General features: G+C 39.6%; 3 protein-coding genes across 4 annotated transcripts; 2 read left to right on the plus strand and 1 right to left on the minus strand.

Moving 5' to 3' along the window:
- The first annotated feature begins 2,460 nt into the window (after positions 1–2,460).
- LOC120108435 (elongation factor 2-like) lies at positions 2,461–8,161 on the plus strand. 2 transcript variants are annotated; one of them, XM_039122044.1, is made up of 4 exons: positions 2,461–2,550; positions 5,067–5,121; positions 5,211–5,298; positions 5,417–8,161. In XM_039122044.1, the coding sequence occupies exons 2-4, from the start codon at positions 5,119–5,121 to the stop codon at positions 7,855–7,857; spliced, it is 2,532 nt and encodes an 843-aa protein (XP_038977972.1). In that variant the 5' UTR covers positions 2,461–2,550; positions 5,067–5,118; the 3' UTR covers positions 7,858–8,161. The 2 variants fall into 2 exon arrangements, with proteins under 2 accessions (XP_038977972.1, XP_038977971.1); XM_039122043.1 differs by lacking the exons at positions 2,461–2,550; positions 5,067–5,121 and having other exon boundaries at positions 5,205–5,298.
- A 3,109-nt stretch (positions 8,162–11,270) lies between these two features.
- LOC120108437 (low-temperature-induced 65 kDa protein-like) lies at positions 11,271–12,648 on the minus strand (the record flags this gene model as incomplete). Its single annotated transcript, XM_039122046.1, has 4 exons — positions 12,511–12,648; positions 12,221–12,433; positions 11,949–12,128; positions 11,271–11,824 (listed from the first exon to the last, which is right to left on the minus strand). Coding segments are annotated over exons 1-4 (1,023 nt in total), but the record flags the coding sequence as incomplete, so codon positions are not given.
- A 4,759-nt stretch (positions 12,649–17,407) lies between these two features.
- On the plus strand, positions 17,408–25,290 carry LOC120108436 (protein SHORTAGE IN CHIASMATA 1 homolog). Its single transcript, XM_039122045.1, has 5 exons — positions 17,408–19,550; positions 21,128–21,332; positions 22,441–22,950; positions 23,494–24,969; positions 25,062–25,290. The coding sequence occupies exons 1-5, from the start codon at positions 17,944–17,946 to the stop codon at positions 25,173–25,175; spliced, it is 3,912 nt and encodes a 1,303-aa protein (XP_038977973.1). The 5' UTR covers positions 17,408–17,943; the 3' UTR covers positions 25,176–25,290.
- Positions 25,291–25,421: the final 131 nt, after the last annotated feature.

Here is a 25,421-nt window from a genome sequence, read left to right on the forward strand (position 1 = left end):
ATAGATTTATTTTGATATCGAATAACATATATATATATATATATATATATATATATATGATTTCTTTTAAGAATTTATATTAATGATAATTATTAGATTTATTTGCTTAGTTAGATGATATATTACTAATAGAACTCACCATCAATTGCCCTACCGCCATTAGAGGCAGTGCAAGTAGCTCTGGCTAGTCCTTGTTGGCCTCCAAGATCGAAAAGCTCACACTTAAGACCACCTACAACATTCCCCTCTCTTCTTCTTCCTCTTCTCACTCTTTGCTCTCTCTCCCCCTCTCCCTCTCTATATCGACTGTCGTCGATGCTGTCAAGTGCCACCCCTTAGTCATTGATTGACCCAAAACCTCTCTGCCTTCTCCCTTCCTCCCTAGTTTCTCTTTTCTCCTATTTTTCACCCCCTACGGCCGAAATCACCACCCTCTGTCACATCACCAATGGGTCACGGCCACCTTGCCGGTGAGAGCCCACGGCCCCCTTCTCCTACCCTCCTCCTCTTATTCTCTCCCTCTCACCTGCTCACCTGATGGACATCGCAGGGCCGTCCCTTACCCCCCACCCCCACACTAGAAGATTTAGGGATGGGAAAGGAGTAGGGCTGTCAACGGGCCGAGCTGCTCGGGCTCGACTCGGTAAAAGCCCGGCTCGAGCTCGGCTCGTTAGTCAAATGAGTCCGAGCCCAAAATGAAGCCCGTTTAAATCCGAGCCCAAGCCCGAGCTCGAGCCCGAGCAGCTCGCGAGCCCAAATGAGGGCTCAGTCCAATTAACAATTTAATTGGGTCACAATTAAACTTGGACTTAACCCAATTAAATTTTATTTAGCTTAATCAATTTAAATCCCAATCTGATTGAACTCAGTTGGATTTAGATCAGACCCAACCCGAGCTAACCCAAATCCATTTAATTTCTTTAAATCGAATTGGATTGGTTCGGGTTCGAACCCAACCCGTTAACCCGAACCCAACTCGTTAACCCTTTTTTTTAATCTCTTTTTTTTTTTTGGTTTCTCCATAACCTTCCCTGCTTCCAAGTTCCAACCCCTCCTTTCTTCTTCGTTCTCCTCGCCGGCTCGCCCCCAAGCCCGAAGCTGATGCCCCCCTCCCCTCCGACGACGACTATGACGAGGACGACGACGATGACGATGCCGTACATCTGATTCCAGCTCTCCGAGAAGCTCCGCCGCCTCCTCCTCTCCCTTTTCTACCCCTGATGACGATGCCGAACACGGTACACCTGATCCAGCTCTCCCTTCTCCTCTCGAGACTCCGGCTCTCCCTTCTCCGCCCCCAATGACGACGCCGTACTCCCTCCCCTGTGGCCAAGCCCGCGGTCGTGCCCACGGCCGTGCCTGCGGCCGACGCCCGTGCCGGCGGTGCTCGTGGCTGCCCCCTTCTTTCTTCTCTTCTTCTTCTTTTCTTTCTTTCTTTCTTTCTTTCATTCTTCTCTCCTCCGAGGCTCCGACGAACAATGGGGATGGGGATGGGGCGGGCACGGGCTCGGGCAAACGAGCCTTACAAGCCCAAGCCCAAGCCCGAGCCAGGCTGTACCAAGCGAGCCTGAGCCTGAGCTCAATACAAGGCTCAGTACCGAGCCTGAGCCCGAGCCTAGAATTTTCTGGAACAAGCCAAGCCGAGCCCGCGGAGACCCAGGCTTGGCTCGGCTCATTAACGGCCTTAGAAAGGAGAAGAGGAGCAAAGGTTTTGGGAAGGATTTGGAAGAGTTTGGTGTGGAAAGTGGTGGAGAGAATGGGAGACGAACAACATAAGAGAAATAGGGGACATAACCCATCGGATCCATCCTGCTATAACCTATCTCATGACCCAATCAACCTTGAGATAGATATGGGGTGGATATAGGTACAAAGTTTCTATGTAGTATGGTAATAGCCTATCCAACTGATACCAGAATGTTACCATCCTTTTAAAGTCTCAAACGAGGAGCAACTGGGCCCAACTCATTGCAAATATGGGCTACCTCACTCCTGCACATCAATAGTTGCATGTGATCTAATCTCTTTTACATCTATGAGGACTCGTGCAAGCATGTGTTTACTCTTGTATTGATTATTTGTTAGATAGATCTTGGATACTTATACAGAATCAAGAAACCTAAATAATATTTTTCAGCTAGCCATTTTGAATAAGGTTCTAGGTTGTTATAAATGGTATCAGTGTGAACCATGAGTCGATCGTGGTGTTTGTATTAAATTTGAATGGTTGCTAACACATGCGTAACCCGGTAACCTGGCTAGCTGATAATATACATCTATTGTTTTTAATTTCTCCTGCATCTGAATCGTGCTTGGAAAACTACGCGTGCCTCTAAGAAATCATTAGGGTTTGTTTATCAAATGATCTGAGCCGTTCATATCAGATCAAACAATCACGTCTACCGGCATGGGCCCAGTCCCTCTATAAATACGCAGGCCCCAAACCTACAATCTCCACATTTTTTAATCGCCGCCGCTCCTGGCTCTTTCTCCTTCCGCATCCGCCTCGGGGCTCTCAGCCCCTTCTTCACCGCTCACCATCTGAATCAGGTCCGAAGTTTTTTTTCTCTCCTTGCTTCAATTCTCCTTTCTTTCCACGGTTTTATTTGAATCTTGTCGTTGTTTCATTTGATTTGGAATGACGTTCGTTGTGCTTGGAAGGATCTATATATGGATGCTAATCTTTTGGCGATTCTAATCAGTCTTTGTTTCTGTTCTCTCTCTTTCTCTCTATTTTCTTTTTCGGCGAAGAACTTTGATCATTTTGGTCGATATCAGTGCTCATGGTTAACATGTTCTAGTATCTTGCGATTTTTTTAGCCGCAGTAACTTTATTTTTTTTCATTGATTTATGATTGGTTGGCTGTATTTGGTATCGTATGCTGTTTTGGTGTCGTTGACATAAATGATTGATATTTTGTCTGTGGGATGATCTATGGAGCTGTTTATATGATCATTGTTTCTCTTGTTTCCTTTGTTGTTCCGATGTGTTTTTTGAAATATCCGTGATGCTATTTCTAGTTGATTTGTTTTTCTTTTTCATTTTTACAGATCCCTTATACTGGTTCTTCCAACTTGTGTTAGATAAGTGCAGTTAGATCATGGGATCATGAATGTTATTTTGTGGCCTTTTGAAGGGTGTGAACCATGGAACTTTACCTTTATTTTTTATAAAGCAAGATCAATAGAACCAAGTAGAAGATTCAATGGAGCAAAACCTGTGATCATATTTATCATTGCCTCCTTCCAAGGAAAGAATGGGTTGGATTTTTTTTTTGTTTGAAGTTGTGGGAAGGGGCTGTGGTGGAAAGAGATGTTTTCTTGTTGGATCATCCTCACCTCTGAAACATTTTTATTTCGGTCTATTTATATTTTAATCTTTATGGCTTTTATTGTGTTAATGTTTTCTTTGTTTGACAGCATTATGTGGATGTATGAGTGCTATAAAATCTTGCAAGTCTTTCTGGGCAGTCTTAGAAATTGCAAGTTATAGATGATTCTACTTTCATGAGATACAAGTTGCCATATGTTTTGTTCATGTTTTTGATTTATAAGTTTTGATTTAAAAACAATAACCAGCTAAGGCCATAGATTTGATACGATGTTAGAGGATGGAAGTTAAATTATTGCATTTTCAAAATCAAAGGTGAATGCCATAATGTTTCATGTATATATCATAGGTGGGTTACTAGAAGATCCCAGATTTAACAAAAACTTTAAAGAAAGCCCTAGAGATTTGAGGTGTTTAGAGGCCATGGCAGCAAGCCCCAGATAAAAAAAACTATCTCCTATGACTTTCGGTGTGCTATTTTGGTATCATTGCTCAATCATCAGAAGACAGTGACCTATAGCTAGATCTGGAATAAGTTATCACAATCATTGCCTGATTCTTTTCCTGAGAGAAGAGTTTGATCTTCTTGTTGATAAAACAAAGCGGTTTTGACACTTCATTCATTAAAGGCAAGATGGGTTTTACCCTGATCAATGATCAGCTTGTCTTTGTTGGAGTCAGGGCATGCCATCCGGTAGATTCAAACAATGATTTAAGTGGAATTATTTGCCTCTTTGATAAGAACGATTTGGCATAAAGATCTCTTCGAACTTTTTTCAGGAGGAGCTCAATTCCTACACTTATTAACTGATTTCAGCATAGAACCAGATTCTTGCCACCTTTTCAATCAATTAGAAAGCGTATCTCTTCATTCAATTGGATGTGTACCCTGTGCTATGACATTCAGAGTCTCCAGGCAGCAGTAAGATGCTTGAGATTCCCTTCTCTTAGCAGTTCTCTTACTTTATCACAAGTTCCCATGTCTTCCAAAATTCCTGATTGACACCCTGTCTTGCCACCTCATTGCTGCCTTCCCCTGAGGTGGTGGATGGCTCTTCTTGGCTTATGAGGTTGTTGTATCATGATACCATCCTTGAGGAGGAAAAACTGCCCACCTCCCTGCTGGTTGGATGGTTGCTGGACTCTACATAAGCTAATGAGTTATTAAAGAGAAAAGAACTAGGTGCAGCAATTAAGTGCTGATTGAAGAAACATTGTTTGTGGTGCCTTCCTAAGGTAGAGATTAATCTTAGTTTTTTGCATTCTTAGCAAAGGTTCTAAGGTTTATCTAGAAATCTCTGTTGTCAGAGTAAGTGTTATGCATTTAATATTTAATATGTAGTTCCTCATATTTATATTATAGGTTTAGATCTCCCTAGGTCTTGAAATATCAGAGGTAATGCTGCCATGATGTAAACGTTGCACTCCATATATTTCAGTAATCTATTTTTCAATAAAATATTATATGAATGTCGCTTAGGCGGTTTATCTTTTAACGTAATATTTTTCTCAACCAAATGCATGATTACTAAATAATGAATAGAATATCAAAGATTAAAATACATGAATATACCTTTTGTTTGATGTGAATTTGTAGCACACTGTATTAATGTTCTAGGGATGTGTTGTGGAGGCATTATATGGTATCTTTTATTCAATTGGAGTGTTTTTTTTGTCAATTATCCGATCATACTAATATTACGTTGGCTGAAAAATATTTTTGTTGATGTTACAGGATTTTTCTTGCACAACTGCAGTTTACCTGTTGACTTTTAACCGCATTCAAGATGGTATTCATGCCAAACCACTATTTTAATCATTGTTCACTTAATTTTTTTACCATATTCTAACTGCTGATGAATATTGTTGGTATATGCAGGTGAAGTTTACGGCAGAAGAGCTCCGCAGAATTATGGATTTCAAGCACAATATCCGTAATATGTCTGTCATTGCGCATGTTGATCATGGTGTGATGATAATCTTTTTCTATTTTCTGTTTTCAACCATTCTGTCAGAGTTCTAAAAACATCACACTGCGAATCCTTGAAAGCATTGGTTAACATAAATCTCTGATGAAATATGCAGGAAAATCTACTCTTACTGACTCTCTTGTGGCGGCTGCTGGTATCATTGCACAAGAAGTGGCAGGTGATGTGCGTATGACTGATACACGCCAGGATGAAGCTGAACGTGGCATCACGATCAAGTCTACTGGGATCTCTCTCTATTATGAGATGTCTGATGAGTCACTAAAAAACTACAAAGGTGAAAGGAATGGAAATGAGTACTTGATCAACCTCATTGATTCACCTGGGCACGTTGACTTCTCTTCAGAGGTCACTGCTGCTCTCCGTATCACTGATGGTGCACTGGTTGTGGTAGACTGTATCGAGGGTGTCTGTGTTCAGACTGAAACTGTCTTACGACAGGCTCTTGGAGAAAGGATTAGGCCAGTTTTGACTGTCAACAAGATGGACCGCTGCTTCCTTGAGCTCCAAGTTGATGGAGAGGAAGCCTACCAGACATTTCAACGTGTGATTGAAAATGCCAATGTGATCATGGCCACATATGAAGATTCTCTTCTTGGTGATTGCCAAGTTTACCCAGAGAAAGGAACTGTAGCTTTTTCTGCTGGCTTGCATGGTTGGGCTTTCACGTTGACCAACTTTGCCAAGATGTATGCATCCAGGTTCGGAGTTGATGAGGGAAAAATGATGGAGAGACTCTGGGGAGAGAATTACTTCGACCCTGCCACAAGGAAGTGGACTTCCAGAAACACAGGTTCACCCACTTGCAAGAGAGGATTTGTTCAGTTCTGCTATGAACCTATCAAACAAATTATAAGTACATGCATGAATGATCAGAAGGACAAGTTATGGCCCATGTTGCAGAAGCTAGGTGTCACCATGAAGTCTGAGGAGAAAGATTTGAATGGGAAAGCACTGATGAAACGTGTGATGCAGACCTGGCTGCCTGCAAGTACTGCCCTTCTTGAAATGATGATCTTCCACCTTCCAGCTCCAGCAAAGGCACAGAAATACCGTGTGGAGAATTTGTATGAAGGCCCTCTTGATGACATATATGCAAATGCCATCAGAAACTGTGATCCAGATGGGCCTCTGATGCTTTATGTCTCGAAGATGATTCCAGCATCGGATAAAGGTAGGTTCTTTGCCTTTGGTCGAGTCTTTTCTGGGAGGGTAAGCACTGGTTTGAAGGTCAGGATAATGGGGCCTAACTATGTTCCTGGTGAGAAGAAGGATCTGTATGTTAAGAGCGTGCAGCGAACTGTTATTTGGATGGGTAAAAGGCAAGAGTCCGTGGAGGATGTGCCATGTGGAAACACTGTTGCTTTGGTTGGTCTGGATCAGTACATTACAAAGAACGCAACTCTAACCAATGAGAAGGAAGTGGATGCTCATCCAATCAGGGCAATGAAGTTCTCGGTTTCACCTGTTGTTCGTGTTGCTGTGCAATGTAAGGTCGCCTCTGACCTACCTAAGCTTGTTGAGGGCTTGAAACGACTTGCCAAATCTGATCCCATGGTGGTGTGTACAATTGAGGAATCTGGTGAGCACATTATTGCTGGAGCTGGAGAACTGCATCTTGAGATCTGCTTGAAGGACCTGCAAGAAGACTTCATGGGCGGCGCAGAGATTATTAAGTCTGATCCTGTTGTGTCTTTCCGTGAAACAGTTCTTGAGAGGTCTTGTCGTACGGTGATGAGCAAGTCTCCTAACAAGCACAACCGTTTGTACATGGAGGCCCGACCTTTGGAGGATGGACTTGCTGAGGCTATTGACGACGGGCGTATTGGCCCCAGGGATGATCCCAAGTCCCGATCCAGAATCCTATCTGAAGAGTTTGGATGGGATAAAGAGCTTGCAAAGAAGATCTGGTGCTTTGGGCCTGAAACCACTGGTCCTAACATGGTTGTTGACATGTGTAAGGGAGTTCAGTATCTGAATGAAATCAAGGACTCTGTGGTTGCTGGGTTCCAATGGGCTTCAAAAGAAGGGCCATTAGCTGAAGAAAATATGCGAGGCATTTGCTTTGAAGTCTGTGATGTTGTTCTCCATGCTGATGCCATCCACCGAGGTGGCGGGCAGGTTATTCCAACTGCAAGAAGGGTTATATACGCTTCCCAGATGACTGCCAAACCTAGGCTTTTGGAGCCTGTTTATCTTGTTGAAATTCAGGCACCAGAACAGGCACTTGGAGGCATATATAGTGTTCTTAATCAAAAGAGAGGTCATGTCTTTGAGGAGATGCAGAGGCCAGGTACTCCACTTTATAATGTCAAGGCTTACCTGCCTGTCATCGAGTCCTTTGGATTCTCGGGCACTCTGAGGGCTGCAACTTCTGGTCAGGCGTTCCCTCAGGCTGTCTTTGATCACTGGGATATGATGCCTTCTGACCCATTGGAGCCTGGGTCCCAGACTGCAAACCTGGTTGCTGATATTCGCAAGAGGAAGGGTCTCAAGCAACAGATTACACCACTCTCTGAGTACGAGGACAGGCTATAAGGAATCCAATATTGGAGACGTGTTTTGGCTGGTCTGTCTTAATTTTTTTTCCTTAAATGGTTTATTTGGTATCAATTTTTTAGTCACTGAGTTGTGCATCCAGGCAAGTGGCTGGGGTGCAGTTTTCAGTGAGGTTCCCATTTATCTTTTGGTCAGAAAACTTATAGTTGGTTTGAGAGAATTCTATTTTGGTACTTTTTTTCTGGCATTTTAAGCCAGAGTTGCTATATTGATTTTACATGACTGGAAATTTGGGGATTAAAATTCAGAATAATAATCACAGTTATACTATATATTTGGAGATTGTGTGTTCATCCTTTGTTTATGCACTTATTTGATGAGTCATCTGCACTTAAAATCGATTTATCTGAAAGATGTAATAGGATTTATTTGGATGGCTTAGTTGCTTGTTATACTTGCTGCAGTTAGTAATCTCCAATTAAATATACTATTCTGGATCCCTCCCTCTCTTGTGCTAACATTGTAATTGCTGTCTCCGTGTTTAGCCTTCTGAGATTTTGGTATGTGGAAGAAAAGGTTGTCTAATTGATATATAATTCTCAATTCAATGTAATCATATCGCCATTTTGATATACATACTGCAGATGATTTGTTCAGTTATATTAACTTGTGGAACATTAAATCCTTTTGTCAGTGATCTGACATTGCTAAGAAATCTTACATGTTTCTAATTACTATTCTGACTGCTGTGCAAGCTTCTTTCAAGGATATCTTTGCAATGTGATGGCAATGTTAGCACATTATTTGAGCAATTCATGATATGCTCTCCTTGGTATATGCACCGGAATCTGTTTTTGGCAGCTTGCTTCATTAAGCAGCAGCTCTTTTAATCTGATACGTCTTCATGCTTGATCTCACAGTCTCGCTTGTAATGGTGGTCCACAAAGCACTAATTGAAGCTTTAGTGTGAAATAAAAGAACTTAATTACCTACATCTGCAATTAGTGTATGCTTTTAGGAGGTAAAGCGTTTATTGTGATGCTTACATTCTATAGAGGTAGAGTACCTTGCTACTATGATGGCAGTTTAGGAGTTGATTTGGTTCACAAGGTTGCTTAGTGATTTAGATCAAGGTACTGACTATATTTTCCTATTTTTTGTGATTGTAACAGTGCTATCCAATTAGTGAGGAATCCAGCATTCCATGCAAGGACAAAGTACATCAAGGTTCATCATCACTTTATTACAGAGAGAATTGCAGTTGAAGAAGTCGATTTGATTCCAGTTCTCACAAAGGATGAGCTGATGACTATTTTCATCAAAGGATTTGCTGTCGAGCGGTTTGAAACTTTATATAGCAAGCTTGGTTTTATTAACATGGAATTCGTAATAAGGGAGAGTATTGAAGGTCGTCATGAATTTTCATACATTAATTAATTTTTTAGATGAATATTGGGTTACTATTTAGCTAGAGTAAGTTTTGGGCTCAAAAGAATCAGTGTTTTATCCATATTTTCATACTCATGAACCAATCTAGTGGTAAAATAATCTATCTTTTGAATTTTAGATATTGATGTTTTATTTCATTTCTACAAGCACTGCATGAACTTAATTTATTACGTAAACAACGCATGAAGTATTTTGCCTACTTTCCATTATTTTTACGGTGGAATTATGATTAGATGCAAAATAAAAGGTAAAACCTGAATTAATTGATCTAGAATTGATTTCTAGTTGTGGAGTAGCAATGCCTCAATGGTCGCACCTGTACTCTATTTGGAGTCTCTTGTTTTGAGACTTTGGGAGGTGCATTTCCAATATTTGGACTAGAGGTATTTATCTTAGAATGGATAGGCTGCAAAGAAACTAACCTAATCATGAACAGCTCAGGCTCATTGAGAACAAGCTTGTTTGAGCTTAGTTCAGCTAGTAAGAAAAAAAGAGAAGCTTAGACTTTTTTTTTTTAAGCTTAGCTTTTACTAGAGGTGAGATTGAACATTTTAGTTTTGCAAAATAAGTAGAAGCTCAAATCATCTCGAAGAGAAGCTTATATAATGTGAAGTCCTGCTTGATTTCAATTATCTCTTTCATATAAAAAGTGATGACCGAGCAGCTCCCAACTCGGTTTAGCTTGGTCAGTTAAGCACCATTGGAGCGGGCATTTCCTTCTTTTTCTTTCAACAAACTTATGGTTGAAGCCTATCAAAAGATTCAAAACTGATTTAGTATACGTAGTAATTTTTCAGAACTCAGATATGAGAACTCAGAAGGGAGGAAGCCAGGCTGAGATCCATGTGCTGGCGGTTTTTTTTTTTTTTGTGAGAGAGAGAAAGGAATGGAGGTATAATTTCTTGGCAATGCACAATCCAAGCCTGAACTATCAATCATGTCAAATATAATTCATAATTTTATACCTAAAATTAATCAATAATTTAAAATTCATAAGATTTGTGTCAAGATCACTTATAACTATTCGCCCATGAATCATTAGGTTCAGTTGGGCAAATCAGCTATACCTATCAAAACCATTTAAAAAAATAGATTACTTGCTACTCGCTATTTAAAATCTAAATCTAAATTAAAAATCTCTAAGCAATCTTAAATGGACTTGAGCAAGCCTTTAGTCTTGATTGAGTAAATCAGACTAGGATCTTCAAATCAGGTAGAGAGAGAATGCTTGCACCCAAAATGAGACCTCTCTCTCTCAATTTTTTTTTCTTTTGTTTATATATACATTTATTTAATTATTATTATTATTTTATTATTTTTTCTTTTTTTCTTCTCTGATTTTCTCTCTCTCTCTCTCTCTCTTTTTTTTCTTCATCGCCCTTTCTCCTTAGAGAGGAGGTTTGAACCTGCCCCACCGAGAAACAAGGAAAGGGAGAAAAAGGGGCCTCTAGCCTGGTAACTTTGCCTCCCTCTTCATCAGAAGATAAAAAAAAATCGAACTGACAAAATTAATATAAACCCATCTAATCACAATTATTATCTCTCTATTTTCTTCTTCTTTCTGCAACATATGACCCATTTCCGTTTCCTTAGTCATATTTACAAGCACACACAAGCATAGAACATATACAATGCCTACTAAATTAACAGACAAGAATTATTATCATAAGCCACTCCAATATTCTGCCACACTCTAAATAATGTGACATGCAACAACTCTACAAAGGGTCTTCTTATTTGAGATCCTGCTCTTCCTGCGTTTGACCTCCTGCGTCCTTATGAGTTTCTTTCTGCTCCCCTTCCCCTGCCAAAATACGACACAGACCGAAACAAGATCAGTAACATAACATAACATAGCCTAACCTAGGTTAGCAGAAAGCTGACTTACCTTTTGTTTGAGTGCTCTCGCTCACCGGCGAAGCACGAGAACCCCCGCCACCCCCGACCAAAGATGTAACCGCTCCGCGAATCTTCCCCACCACCCCCGCACCCCCGCCCCTCGCGCCGGATCCTGTCACCTCCGGTCCCCCCTCCGCCTCCTCCTCCCTCTTGTGAAACACCCCCGATATCACCTCGCTCAGCGCCTTGTCCTCCTCCCCCGGCCTCAGCTTCTCCGCCAGGTACTCCCTCACCGACACCCCCATGCCTTTGTCCTGCGCCGCCGTCGGATCCCCGCCCTCCGTCCCCGTGGTCCCGCTTGGCTTCTGCTGCACCTTTCCCTTCACAGCCGTCCCGGCCTCCGCCACCTTCTCGTAGACGGTCGACGCGATCTTCTTGCCGTACTCGGCGGACTCCGCCGCCGCGGACACGGCGGCGGACTTGGCCGCGGCTGCGGTGGTGGAGAGCTTCTCGGTGTAGCTCGGCCCCTTGGGTTCTTCGGTGCCTTGGAGCTTGTCTTCTTCTGGGGTGGGCGCCGCCGCCGGAGAGAACTGGTCGTGGGTCCCGGTCGGAGGAGTGGATTCTTTAACCTCTTCTTCTTTCTGGACGTGGGGCTGGTCGGAGATGTTCATGGCTTCGAAGGACTGGATTACCGGCGACGTCTCTATCTCCTCGCCACCTATCGAACACATCATCACACGACATACAACAAGAAGCAGCAGTATCTTGTAATAAATCATATAAATGTTCTTTGAGGAAGAAATCATGAAAGAACTCTAAGAGTTTTCTCCCTCAACAATTACCTCTGGTTGGTGGGGGTTGGGTTGCACGGTCGTGGTCGCTCGCGCCGAGTGTTTCAGTCTTTGGAACAGCAGGGTCCTCTTGAAACGTTGGGTTTATGCTTCCCAAATTGGCCTCCTGTGGTGCCTCTTTGCTCTCTTCGCCACCAATAAACTCTTGAGCCGCCGGAGTGTCATACAGTACTGCATCCACCATAGATAAGAGCTCACACATGCACGATTCTTAATTAATTACTCGAATTTTCTCTGTATAGGAGTAAGGAAGACAAACGTACTGGGAGCGCCATGGATGACCTCAGGATCCTGTACATTCTCTTCGTAACCTTCTTCTTTTTCTTCATCACTGGTGTCATGATCGTCGTCGCGGTCATGCTCATCACCATGGCCATGCTTCTTTATGTTTAAAGTGTCCTTAATCTTCTTCACCTTGTCCTTCACCTTCTTCAACACTGGCTTCTTGTCGTGGTGGTGCTCCTCTCCTACTTCAACTACAGAAAATAATAAGAAAGACTTATTAACATTATACAACTGTATACATGATTCCATAACAGAGGCTTGAGCTTACCGGGAATGAGACGAGTTCCGGATGGGTCTGGTTGGTAAGTTTGCTCCTGACGACGGGCTACTTCCTCATAATCCATTGCAAGAGAACAATAATTCGAGAGAAAAATATGTGTGTGTGGGAGTGAGTGAGGGAGAGAGAGAGAGGTCGGAGAGGAGTAGAGAAAGGGGGGGAGGAGGAGATGGGAGTTATAATAAGGAGGGAGGGGATAACTTTCGGTGATCTCTTGACACCTTTGGCCACACGTGGAGGCCGAGCTTGCAGAGTTTAAAGAGACGTGGCACGTACTGGGAGTTCCGCGATGCAGCGAGGCTTAGCCTCGAAGGTGACTACGCTTTCTGGCAACCGCCGCGATACTTTGCATGCGTTCAAACTTGGACCCAGATTCGACCGTTCAGGATGGAGACTCTACCATTGTCATCAATTAGATTTGAAAGACACAAGAGGTAATGTTTGTATCCACGCTTTACTCCGAGATATCTGAACAATGATCTAAAACGGAGGAGCCTTTTAAGCTTAGCATATTTTCCGTGAAGCTAATGAGGCTGCGAATTGGATGGCTGCTTATGTACCTAATCATGCCGATAGTAGTATCCTGTGGACTGGTGATGCGGAGTTGTACCTGGCACTCCGAGATATTCTATTTATTGATTTTATTAGGTACATACGTACTCGTCAAGTATGATCCACCAGCCTTAATATATATATATATATATATATATATATATAATCGGGTGGAGCGCGATGACCAAATTTGCCACCTTGCTGAAAATATTATTAATTTTTGTAATTCTTTAACCATTAACATGCATTTAATGGTCCATTTATTTGATCATTTTGCTTTAGTAAAAATGTAATTAATTGGATTTTAAACCTCTAAGTTATATCAAAATTATAGGTGTTAGAAACATGCTTCACCGTGCCATTCTCATTTCACAGCTAATGATGCTACATCAATCCCCAAATGCCATGATATGATCACAGTGGGACTGATCAACTTTGTTGGGCGGCTACTAATTCTTTTTTTTGATGGAGAGGGAGACAAAGCCATCCGATTTTTATCAAAAAAAAAAAGAGTTTACAAAAATTATTTATAAAAATTTTGTAAGAAAGAAAAATATAAAACAAAGTAATAAAAAACTTTTACAAAAAATAGTAGTAGACCTATTAAATTATTCAACAAGTTTAATAATCTCATAAATAATTTGAAGGATCTCTATATCTTTAATGTACAACTATATAAGCTTTGCATTCTGATGTGAGTCAGTCTTTTTTTAAAAGATAGATCAATGTCTTTCAGCGTGCAGCGCCAATATTACGAGGTTATTTTCAAGTTTGAGTAGGGCGGTTTCTCATTCAAACCAAGTCATCTTACCTTTATCACTTATTTAGGTTTATCTATTTTCTTTTTGAATATCTAAAAATTAAACGGGCGAATAAGAGTTAAAAACTTTCTACTGAAAGTTGGTGTGGAACAGAACTCCTTGTAAACAGTCCCTCTTACAGGGTGGAATTAGAATTCATATTCTGTGATCTTTGCCCAGTTGGCAGCTATCAGCTGGATGCCTTCAGGGCTTTTTTTCTTGACTCATTGCCGGCATTTTTCAATTTATGGTAGAGAGGGGAACTAGATCTCTAATGCCTTATATCATTTAGTCTTTATGGACAGCAAGAAACCAGAGGTTGTTTGAAGGTAATTCTCTCACTCCATTGCAGCTGGTAAGAAATGTTTTAAGTCACAACTTAATTTTGGATTCCCTCATACTGCACATCCTACATCTAATTTTAGTGCAACGCAAGTTAATTTACCTAAATCTTTGATCCAAACCTACCTTGATATGATATTTATGTATGAAACATACACCTGCTAAGGCTCAAAACTACTTACAAATAATATAGCATTTTTTTTCATGAATATTTTTTTAAAAATTTAAATTTACGTGAATACCCTCTTAAAACACTGTTTTTGCACAAATACCCCTAATATAATTGTTCTTCCAAAACCGTTAATAAAAACTGTATTTATTTTAATTAAAATAAATTAAAATTTTGAAATTACTTTTTTATCTCCAATCACAATCGCCTTATAAATATTTTTTTTTGAGCATCTACTCATTAAGAATATTTTAGTCATTTTAATTTGAAATCATTAATTTTTTTAATGGCATTAGATGACGTGGGTATATATGCAAAAATAAGAATAAAAAAAATAGAATAATAAAATAAGTATTTTATGAGGTTATATATGTAAATATTAATTTTGAATGAGTATTATATAAAATTTACTATTTAAGAGGGTATTCATGATTTTTTTTTTTTTTTAGTAATATGTATAGATCCAACCCAAACCGCAGACCCGGGTCAGAGCTGGTCCAACCCAAACCGTTTGAGTATTTGAATCCGGATGGATGGCGGTCGGAGGCTCGTAAAAGTTCGTGCGGCCCAGAAGGAATCCCGCCAGTGCCGTGGGACTGACCGTTCCAGCTAACCCGCGCCAATTGAAACAGAAGCGCACGATAGCATCAGCTTCTCGTCGAAACACGTATATAAACCGACTCGAGGCGCCATTTCCATTCCAAAAACGGAGACCAAAACTAACCATGAGGACTCGCTTCCTCGCCGCCGACTACTTCGCCTCCCAATCCCCGATCGAAACACTAAGAGACTTCCAGTTCCTCCCCCTTCCGCCGCCTCATCTCTCCCCTTTTGATCCTCCTCTCGGCGTCGAGATCCCTTTCTTCGATCTCGATCTCCGCTTTCCTTCCGAAATCGATGGATTTCCCATCGAGAATGCCCTCTCTCAGTTCCTCTCCGACGTTATCCCTCGGTTTCTTTATGCTGGAGAGGGGATTTCCGTCGATTCCCGCTCTCGGAAGAGAGAGCTGCAGCGATTTCGGTCGGGATCGGCCGAGATCGGCGTATCTGAGGTGAATCGGCCATTTCTTCGCGTTTTAGATTTTGGATTTAGTGTTGAAGGCTTGATTCTGGTTTGAATTTTTTTGTTTGTCACAGAGAAGAGATGATGGATTCTGGGAGGAAAAGAACCGGGAGAGTTGGGAATGCTTCAGCGCTGGAGCAGATGCTGTTGATGTATTAGATGTAAACACTTTATTTTATTTTATTTTCTTTGATTTGCTCTATTGGAGGTGGTTTTGGTTGTTTCTACTTTGGATTTTCTAGCAGGAAGTAGCGGATTTTATTCATGAAGAGAAGAGAGTAGAGAAGTGTTCAGATTCTGTCAATAAAACTCCAGAGGTAGGTGGCGTATTTCGATCTTATTGAGTGGAAAGTGATGATTTCTTCTTCTTTTTCCTTTTACTATCTAAGGAAAACTCTTCATTTTTTGTTGTATGGAGCCAGAGGAGCAAATTACAGAAAGAATTACGGTTTGAAATAGTGGAAGTGGAGCTCCCCCTGGTAAAACGACATATTTTATTTATATTACTTATTTGTGTGTCCCTCCTGCATGCATCTTTCCTTTTTTTATAAAAAAAAAAATTATTTATTGTGTTGCTGTTATGATAAAAGTTGTAGTTGTTGTTGTTGTTGCTGCTGAAGATGTTTTGGGGTCTTTTTGCAGAGAGAGACTATGAGCTCCTGTGAAGCAGAGGAGGCTGGGTTCTGCTTTGAAATTCCGAATATTAAAATTCCTCTGGTATGCCATTAACTTTATGTGAAAATAAATACGAAATTTTATGTTCTTCCTTTTGTTTCCTTCTGCTTTTTAATGCTTTATAATCAATTTTTGAGCGAGTGACGGTCTTGATATTTATTTGCTAAGCAGTATTTTAACTAGGCAATAACTGACACAATGGAAAGAATTGAACTATTTAAATTTTTGAGCTGTGGTGGAGAACTGCAGGTCAATTGGGCAAAATAGGACAAGTTGAACTGATAAGAACAGAACATTGGGAAAGGAAACTTTCAAATGAATATTATTTTCAAAAATTAACCTGCAAATGTGTGCACCTGTAGTTTAGTTACTATTTTCCTGCAAAGTTGAAGAAAACTAGTCTATGGTTGCTTCCATAGCATAAAGGTAATCAACTGCAGAAATTACATCTGCTAGCTTTTCTTTTCCATTTTTGGAGAAAAATTAAAGCGTGGTTTGAAGGAGAATATCAGATTCAAGTAGTTTTTGGAAAAACTAGCATTTGTTTCGCAAATCATTTTATTATGGTTCTGGTTTTATAGTTTTGTTTCCTTAAATTTTAGTTGAATAATCATTTGAGCTGTTAATTCTTATGAAAACAAATATGATATTGAAGCTAACTTTACAATGGGAGGGGCTGGAGCTGAGGAAACATAGAAACTTGGGGGCTTATAGTTATAGCTGAGTGTGGGACTCCTTTGCATTAACTTTGATGTGGATCTTATGGCTGAAGAGAAACATCCGAATCTTCCTATGCAACGAGTTCACTGCTTAGCAGATCTTCCTTAATACTATACGGTTGTTTTTAAGCTGAGTACTGATAATGCCTAATCGGTCGTCAACTTGTTTTTCACTTCTGTGGAATACCCTTAAGAGTGCAGTGAGAAGTTAGCTGGTGTATCTTGATCCTCAGCATATTGAGGGCAATGTGTGTTTGGCTTCGTAATCTTAATGAAGATAGTAGAGCTTAGTCTCTTCCACCTTTTTGAAAAGAAAAGGGAAGAAAAACCCATGAGGGGGAAAGCTAATGTAAGCTGCCTGATCTTTAAGGCCAAGGTGGCAGTGGGTGTGACCTGACTATGATTGCAATTTGTATATTAAAAATACAAGATGATGCAAATGAAATGCAACAATAAACAGATAACTGCATCATGGTCCTGAGAGGCAGGTTCAATCATTTGCCAGAAACTTGAATGATGGCAACTATCAATAGTTTCGGTGAGATGGAGGAAAATATGCTACATGACTTCTAAAATTATTGTCAGATCTGCGCTGAATAACATTTGATTTACTGAGGCTTCTATGTTCAACATTTTTAAGATAATGCTGTGATTTTCTTCGTGTCATGACTCTGTTTCATGTGATCGTAGGATATTATTGACATTGAAGTCGGAGTAACAATCACACATCCCATTAGGGTCGCAAAGTCACTTTTTTCGGTGGAAGATATTTCTTCCAAACTCAATGATGACCAGGACACTTTTTCTGTGAAACATATTAGCTCCTCCCCGGACAGGACATTGAATCAGTGTATCAGATTGCCCCAATTTGAGGTCTGTGAGAATGGTTGGGAGCTTGATGACAGTATTTCCACTATAGAAGCACTTGATTCTTTACTTCCTATTATCAAACCCTGGCATGGGCCACAAGATGATGGGCTCGTGGTTAATGCAAAAGAGTTTTTGGGATCTGCTAATATAGATCTTTTGGAGCATTTTTCGGGGGATGCTCCATCACAAGATTGTCCTGGACACGAACCTATCTCCCTCAATTCTGTGTTAGAAATGGACTATATAAATTTTGCAGATAATATGCTCCTTGAAAGTAGTTCAACAATCTATCAAATTGCCCCTGATGGAGCTTGTTCTTATTCATCAAGCTCTTTCCATTTACAGGAAGGCCAGATTTTTGATTTTCTTTTGGGTGATGTCTTCCAAATGTTTATCAACTCAGAAATAGCCAAGAAACTGGATGTGTCTGAGCAGATGTTCAAAGATGAAATGGATCTTGCAGAAAACTTATATGAATCTGTTGTTAGTTCTGAGTTGGCTCTGGCAGATGATGTGTTCAGATCATTGCCTACACCCATTCTTTCTGATGATAAAGCAATTAAATCACTGACTATAATTGTTGGAGATATACTAAGTGCTCTCAAACCACATTCTCTATCTGCATGTGATGGAATTTACTTAGATTGGCATCTGTTGCTGGAAGGAACATGCAATCGTGAAATTTGCTCTACTTTTATGAGCATTCTAGAGGAGATTAGTTGTGAAGGGATACAATGTGATTTGCAAAACGAATCTCAGGAAGTGGTAGCTATTGACATTGGTTTCTTCGATGATTTTCAGGAAAGGGTAACTACATTATATTGCAATGAAGTACCAACTGAGCTCCATACAGGTTTCATGCTAGCTAGCAATCTGCATGCTAAATCTGAACTTACTCAGATGCTTAACGATGGAAATTATGAAACTAGCAGTTCAGAAAACAAAGGAACTAAGCCAAACATGAATTCCGAAAGGATTTCTTCATTATTTGAGTCAACGTCACAATCCAGTGATCTCAACTTCTTCTTGGATGTGAGAAGAGGCACTCCTAGGATGAATTGTGAGGATGGAACCATGAAGAGAACTTGTAGCAAAGTCACACAACCTGTTGCTTCTTTGAAAGAGCAATCCATTCCATGTATCATCCCTGAAGAAAAGTTCCAGAAGTGGGATATTGAAATCCATCAAATTAGCCTTTCAGATCTTATTTTAGGCCTTATTGATCATATTCACCATAGTTTTTTAGCCATCTTTGAAGAAAATGCTTATTTAAGAGAGAAAATATTGTTCAAAATGGCTAATTGTTTTGAAGTTTTAAGCCTTCCAAAGCAAAAGCTGCTGGGGCTGATTAATGAAAAATTTGCAAGCCAGTTCAACTTAGGCAGTAAGGATGAAGATGCCATGGCACTTGTTGGAATTTATGCTCTTAAGCAGTTGGCATATTACTTGTGCATTTTTGGTGTCCATACTGCTCATCTATATCTATGCAATTTGACAAGAAGCATTGACTATATGGCAGAAAAATTAAGATGCCTCAAGTCCTTAATTGAAGATGTGCACTGGAAAGCTGAGAAGCAGTTAATTGAATCCCATCCATCGCTGTCTCATATTGAGAGTGTTCTTAGGTCAAATATTCACAATGACAAAAAGATACTGATTGTAGCCGAGAGAGTTTTTTGGTTGCCTTTGACTCGGAAATTAGCTTCCATGAGGATAAAATCTCATGAAGTAAGGCATGCCAATTCATCTGCAAAACAATTTGGTTCTCTGGAAAATATTGAATTTACAAATTCTGTATTGGAAGGTCTGCTGCATTCAAAATGCCTATTGATATGCCATGAGTAAGTCCTGAAGGCTAGAAATAGAGGACGTTTTCATGTTGCAATTGCTGCTGATCAAATATCAAACTTATGCTATATTCTGGTTTTCTTGAACATTTAAAAAAATATAATTATAGTCAAGTGTTTCTGTATCTTTTTTTTTTCCTGATTTTATCATGGTCTTTCTTTACTTTCAGAATTTCTGAATAAAGATTTGTGCCGTGAACCTATTTCTTTCACCTTAACAAATGTATCAGCAACATTTCCATAATCTCTCCCAAGTCATGTAGAATTATGTATTAGTCCTTGGGTGACTTGATTTGACTATGTTGAAAACTAACTTTGCTTTTACAGATTCAGGAGCTGCACATAAAGGACACTGACTGTTCTAGTTAAAGCTTGCTTTTCCTTCATATATGTTATATAGTTTCCCAATCTTCATTTCCTATGACTCTGTTTCAGCATTCAAACATTGGCTTTAGGACTACAAGTGACAAACATCAATGCGAAGCACTGACGGCGTTCATGCTCAACGATAAAATATCAAGTCTTATAAATAATTTCAGGAATATAGTTGGAAAAATCTAGTATCAAAACATTTAAGTGATTGTTTTTGTCTCTTAACTATTGAAGTACTTGAGAAGGATAAAGCAATAGCAGTGCTTTGATTAAACGAATATCACCCACCTATTTAGTTAGCACATAGATTCAAATTCATGGGTCTCATAACCTTGTTCTTTATTTATAAACATCTATTTATTTTCCTTGAATGGACTGGGATGGGGAAGTGGGGAACAAGGGTTGTTGATGCAGCCAAATAGACTTTAAGCACTAGCTCTTAGAGGCAAGGTCCGCAATATCGGTACCAGGTACTATATCGCTGTGTTATCAGTTCGGTACAGTACAGTATGGTACATCCCTATATCGAATAGCTCTCTAACTATTTTTCTCAATTTTCATTTCAGTATGTCTCGGTACATACCTCGGTATGCCTCGATACGGTTTCGTACATACCTCGGTACTCTCGGTACGGGGTGGTACATCTTGGTATGACGCAGTACGGAGCTTGTACTGACTTGAAGTTAAGTTTCGTACTAGTTTCCTCCTGGTACGGTACGATAGAGCTATTTTGGTAAGGGGTGTACCGTACTAGTTTCCTCTCTTAATTTCAGTAAGGGGTGTAATTTTCTTATTTATTTCTAAGTTAAGTTTCGTGTAGGTTTCCTCCCTTAATTTTACTGCTCCATTTTGTGGAACCAATGATTTATAATGGAAGTCTTCTGATGCATGAAGTCAATTTTCAGAATGTATTTATTTATACTTTCAAGGATACATCTCCCAATATACTGGTGCTACCTTGTTGAATGGTGTGCTCTAGGAAGGTATATGATGTTACCATTACATTATTGAGATATTTCTGCATATCCTTTGATACTTGTGTTTTCAATACTCATGAATTTATGTGATAAGATGTCCATTCTAGGTTCATTTTGCTGTGGTTGTTGATACATGACAGAAAGCCCATATTGTTGAATGTTTTATGTTTCTTGGGTATATTAGATTTTTTATAACATGTTTTCTTTTCTTGTATTCACAAGGAATGTTTTGCCTTCATTTCCTTTTAACAAATTCAGCATCATCTTGGAATATGGAGGTTCATATGGATCATCAAGATTATCCTCTATATGTCTAAATTTAGATGGTTTGCCTCGACTTCACTTCTTCCATGTTAAATTGGAACATCATAATCTTCCTGCTTTGCTTTGTGAAGGCTTTGTATCCCAGCATCCCAAGTCTACAATGGTAATCCTCTTCCCTTATGTTTGTCTAACTTGTGGCTTGTCTATTCATATCATGAAATAATTGATACTCTGAGAGTTTCTTATATAGTTGCTTCCTCACTTTGGAGTTCATCCAGAACAAATAATATAATATTATTGTTGACATATTGTCTAGTCTGAGACTTTTGAGTTTCATATGATATATTAGTTACGGAGTGACTTTTCACCTTTATCTTCTTTTTCCCCATGAAGAAATTGTAAATGATAGCCAAATGACATAGTGCTGGGGCAATCCTTGTGTTTATCTTGTTAAGGTTATAAATATCCTAGTAAATTAACAAGATGCATCAATCTTCATCTAATATTGAGTAGAAAATTGTACTAGCGAAAAACAATGAGCCATCTTTCTTCTGAAGAAATTTTGTCTGAGAGCCAAATGACAAACTGCTGGGGCTACCCTTGCTTTTGATCTTGTTATGACTATAAATCTCCTGTTAAACTGACAAAACCTCATCAATCTTCATTTAGAGTTGGATAAAGCATTATACTACTCATCAACAACAAGCTGTGTCTCATGTACTTTGTGTGGCTTTTACCTGTCGCTTCTCCATCCATGTCTATTGGAAGGCAGCGAACTTCTTCAGAACTTCCTCTTACTGCTTGAAATTGTGGCATTAACATCTTGGCAAAACCAATTCTAATATGAATGAATCATAATTCGTTTTATGCTTGGTTTCATACATCTTCTGATTTTATCCATCATATTAGTAGAAACTGAAGTGTAATGGTGGGTCGTTGCTGGCTTGAAAAAAATGATGTGACCTTATATTTTTGAACCCCGTATGAAGAAATTTAATCTAGGGAGATGGATATCATCACTTCAGTGACAGAAATTTCTCTTTGTTGGAAAGCACCAAAGTGATCTCTTACATCCAACTTAGGAGTAATATGGTGAATTTCAAAATACTTGTCTTTCTTTTCCATTTTATTCTGGTCCAGAAATTTACTATTGCATTTTAAATGACTTTTCTTTCTCATTGATCACACTTGTGGTTCTAGCACTTGGATATTTCAAGAGAGCTCAGCATCCATTCATATTCTTACAGTTCAATCCCTGGATTTTGGTTTAGGAAGCAGTCTCAGAATTCATGCCAAATCTGCAGACGGTCCTGAACAGCCAGCACATGGTAGAAATCCTAAATTTTGTGCCAACAGAGGAGAAGAGTTGTGTTTCTTCTGCATCTGCAAATCAAGTAGATGACTCTCATGACGTTGAGTCTGTTAACATTCTGTTCCCAATGAGATCAAAGAATATAGAGTCGGTCATGCATTCCTTCCCTGATGTAGTCATCGTTGTTAATACCCAAAGTTGTAAAAAAAAAATGCTCATGTCTCGAAGGTCTTCATATCAAAAAATTTTAGCAATGGAGAAAGGGGGAGTGCAAGTTGTGGAGCGAGAAATAGATCTACCTCTGGACCTAATCTTCAGTGCTGCAGTTTGCCTGGTATGGTATGAGGCTGGAATTTTTGGGGACAGCGTATCCCTGACATTAGAAACATCATCTGCTCCAATATTCGTGGAGAACATTGCTACCAACATTCTGATGTCGCTCAGTTTCGCTTTCAGTGGCTGCATACTGGTAAATGCATTTTCTGCCTTTTTTGTGAAGCTTAATATTTAGCATATGACCTGTAATTTTAAAGGAGTTCATAACTCGCCTTTTTCATTATGAGTATAATGTTCCAGACACTTGTTATGTTGGTCCTTCAGACCTCGGAAAGGTGATAAATAGCTTTCCAGGTTGACAAAGTTTTGTGGAACAATCTCACTGATGCCCAATGAGAAAGCACTAAAAATCAAAGAAAAAGTGCTCACAGAAGAAAGCTGTAGCATACCATATTTATAGGAAAGAACCACAAATCAAAAAGTTACAGTTAATGGATGGGAACTTTACTTCACAGCTGCAAAAGTTACAGTTAATGGATGAGTTGTTCCAGCTGAGACATTTTAGCTTATTCTGCAGCTTCGATTTTCTTTGTACTTGTTCAAACTCCCCAGCCTTGTTTTTACTATATGATCCTCCAGATATATCTAGTTCTTCTGCTGTCATCAAGTTATATTTCGTTACAAAATGACATACAATTGTGTCCATGATTTTCTTTTGCACATTTATGCCTACCAGATTTTTGAGGGAGGAAGCGACTTCCTTGCGGCCATAATGGAGTCGTCTGATACACTTTATGCAGCAGCTGCTAGCCTGGATATGAATTTACAGTTATTTTGCTCATATATGCCTGAATCAACTGATGAGCTTATTCTGAACTGCATTAGGAATGTAACTAAGTTAGGTAGAGGTCTTTATCCAGCAATGCCTGAGTCAGAAACCCTTGGTGAATCATTTCTTACAAGGTTTCCTTCTATAAATCCATTCTCAGCTCATGCGATACTTTCATCTGGTGGTACGCTTGTGGAGGTTCTGGAGTGGTCGCATGAGCACAGAATTCGGGCTATTGGGAAATATCATGTATCGGATGAAAGCATTTCTCTGTTCAATACTCTCTGCAGATATGGGGAGATGGGAGAATCTAAATCTGTAATGACAGAATGTTCCTCTGCAGATTCAGATATCAATAGTGGCTTATTGCAGTCACCAAGGAAAAGGAAGAGGAATGCCTCTCGAACCTTTTCCATGCCTATCAATGATTTCTTCTCTGATGTGCCACTAAATGAAACAATTAATGAGATGCAGCTGCCTCAAGCTTTCCAGGCATATCACTTGAGAAAATTTTCTAATATCCAGAATAAATTGAGAAAGACTGAGGGCCACAGTTTAAGTAAAAGGCAGGCAGTGAACACCTCAACAATAAGTAATCACGATGGGAATGACAAAGTTGGACGTGAGTATCTCAATCAAGATTTTAGTGATGAGGTCATGGATCATAGTTACACTTTGGATGAAATGTTTCCTTGCAAGTCAAAATCCTCAAGCTTCTTAAGGAGATCAGAATCAAGAAGTGAACCAGCAATCAGAAGTTCCCTTCCTACTAGCAGAGAAGCGTTTAACACAAACAGTCAGTGTACCTTCCCAACCTCTGCAGGGATCAACCATGACAAAAATAAATGGACTTCTTTAAAGGATCAAAATATAACTTTGGATGACAAAATCTTTGAAAATACAGCCATGAAGTCCATAAAAAATGACATACATTTCAAACAGCAAGACTATTTGAAAGAGGATTTTATGCAGGACTGCACAAGAAATATTCTTGGTTTATCAACTCAAGAAAGATTGCCACCACTTTACGGTGAGATTCCATACCCAAGTCCAAATCAATCAACCAGGCCGCAACAGGTCCCTGGATGGACAATTGAACTTCTTCATAGGGTCAAGAAGAAGAGCAGAGGCCATCAGCAAACCTTGCCATGCAATACATGTCTCAATTGTACTCAGAGTTTGAAGAATAAAGATACACCTTCAAGAAGTCAAAGCCCCTCCATCTTTGACAGTTACAGGTACCAAGGAAGTACCCAAACTAAGCAAACTGTCAAGCCGAAGTGGAGGAAGGATATTAAGGTACAGCTGAATTCAAATAATGAGGAAAAGAAGTCATCCCTCATAAATCCAACATGGACCCCTATTGACAAGAGAGCAAGACAGGTATATATTGGTGAAACACTATAGCTGATTTTTACATTATTGGTTAATAATTTATGTGGTGTGAATAATGTTATTTGATAAAAATGCTGCAGAATCTGTCTTTCATGAGAAATGGAAATGAAAAACAAAGCAAGCTGGTCTGGAGAAACAGAAATAGCCCTGTTACAGGTGGTAATCCGAGGAAAAGATACCGACAGGAAGGTTGATTGCCTGTTGTATAACAATGTGATGCAGTTCGTTTACTTTTGATAGATATCACTAGTTTCAGTCATTTAAACATCACTTGAACTCCTATGTATAAGTGACTTGTAATTGGTTGATCATGTGACGTGTGAAGTTCTCTGCTGAAGATTGCACCTCGTAACACTAAAATGCAGCCAACTAAAAGCCAAAGTTTAAGGACCTAAAAGGAAAATAAATGACGATGAAGTATTTTGGCTCATTATTAAATG

The sequence above is a fragment of the Phoenix dactylifera genome, unplaced genomic scaffold (assembly GCF_009389715.1).
Source record: "Phoenix dactylifera cultivar Barhee BC4 unplaced genomic scaffold, palm_55x_up_171113_PBpolish2nd_filt_p 001330F, whole genome shotgun sequence".
NCBI lineage: Eukaryota > Viridiplantae > Streptophyta > Magnoliopsida > Arecales > Arecaceae > Phoenix > Phoenix dactylifera.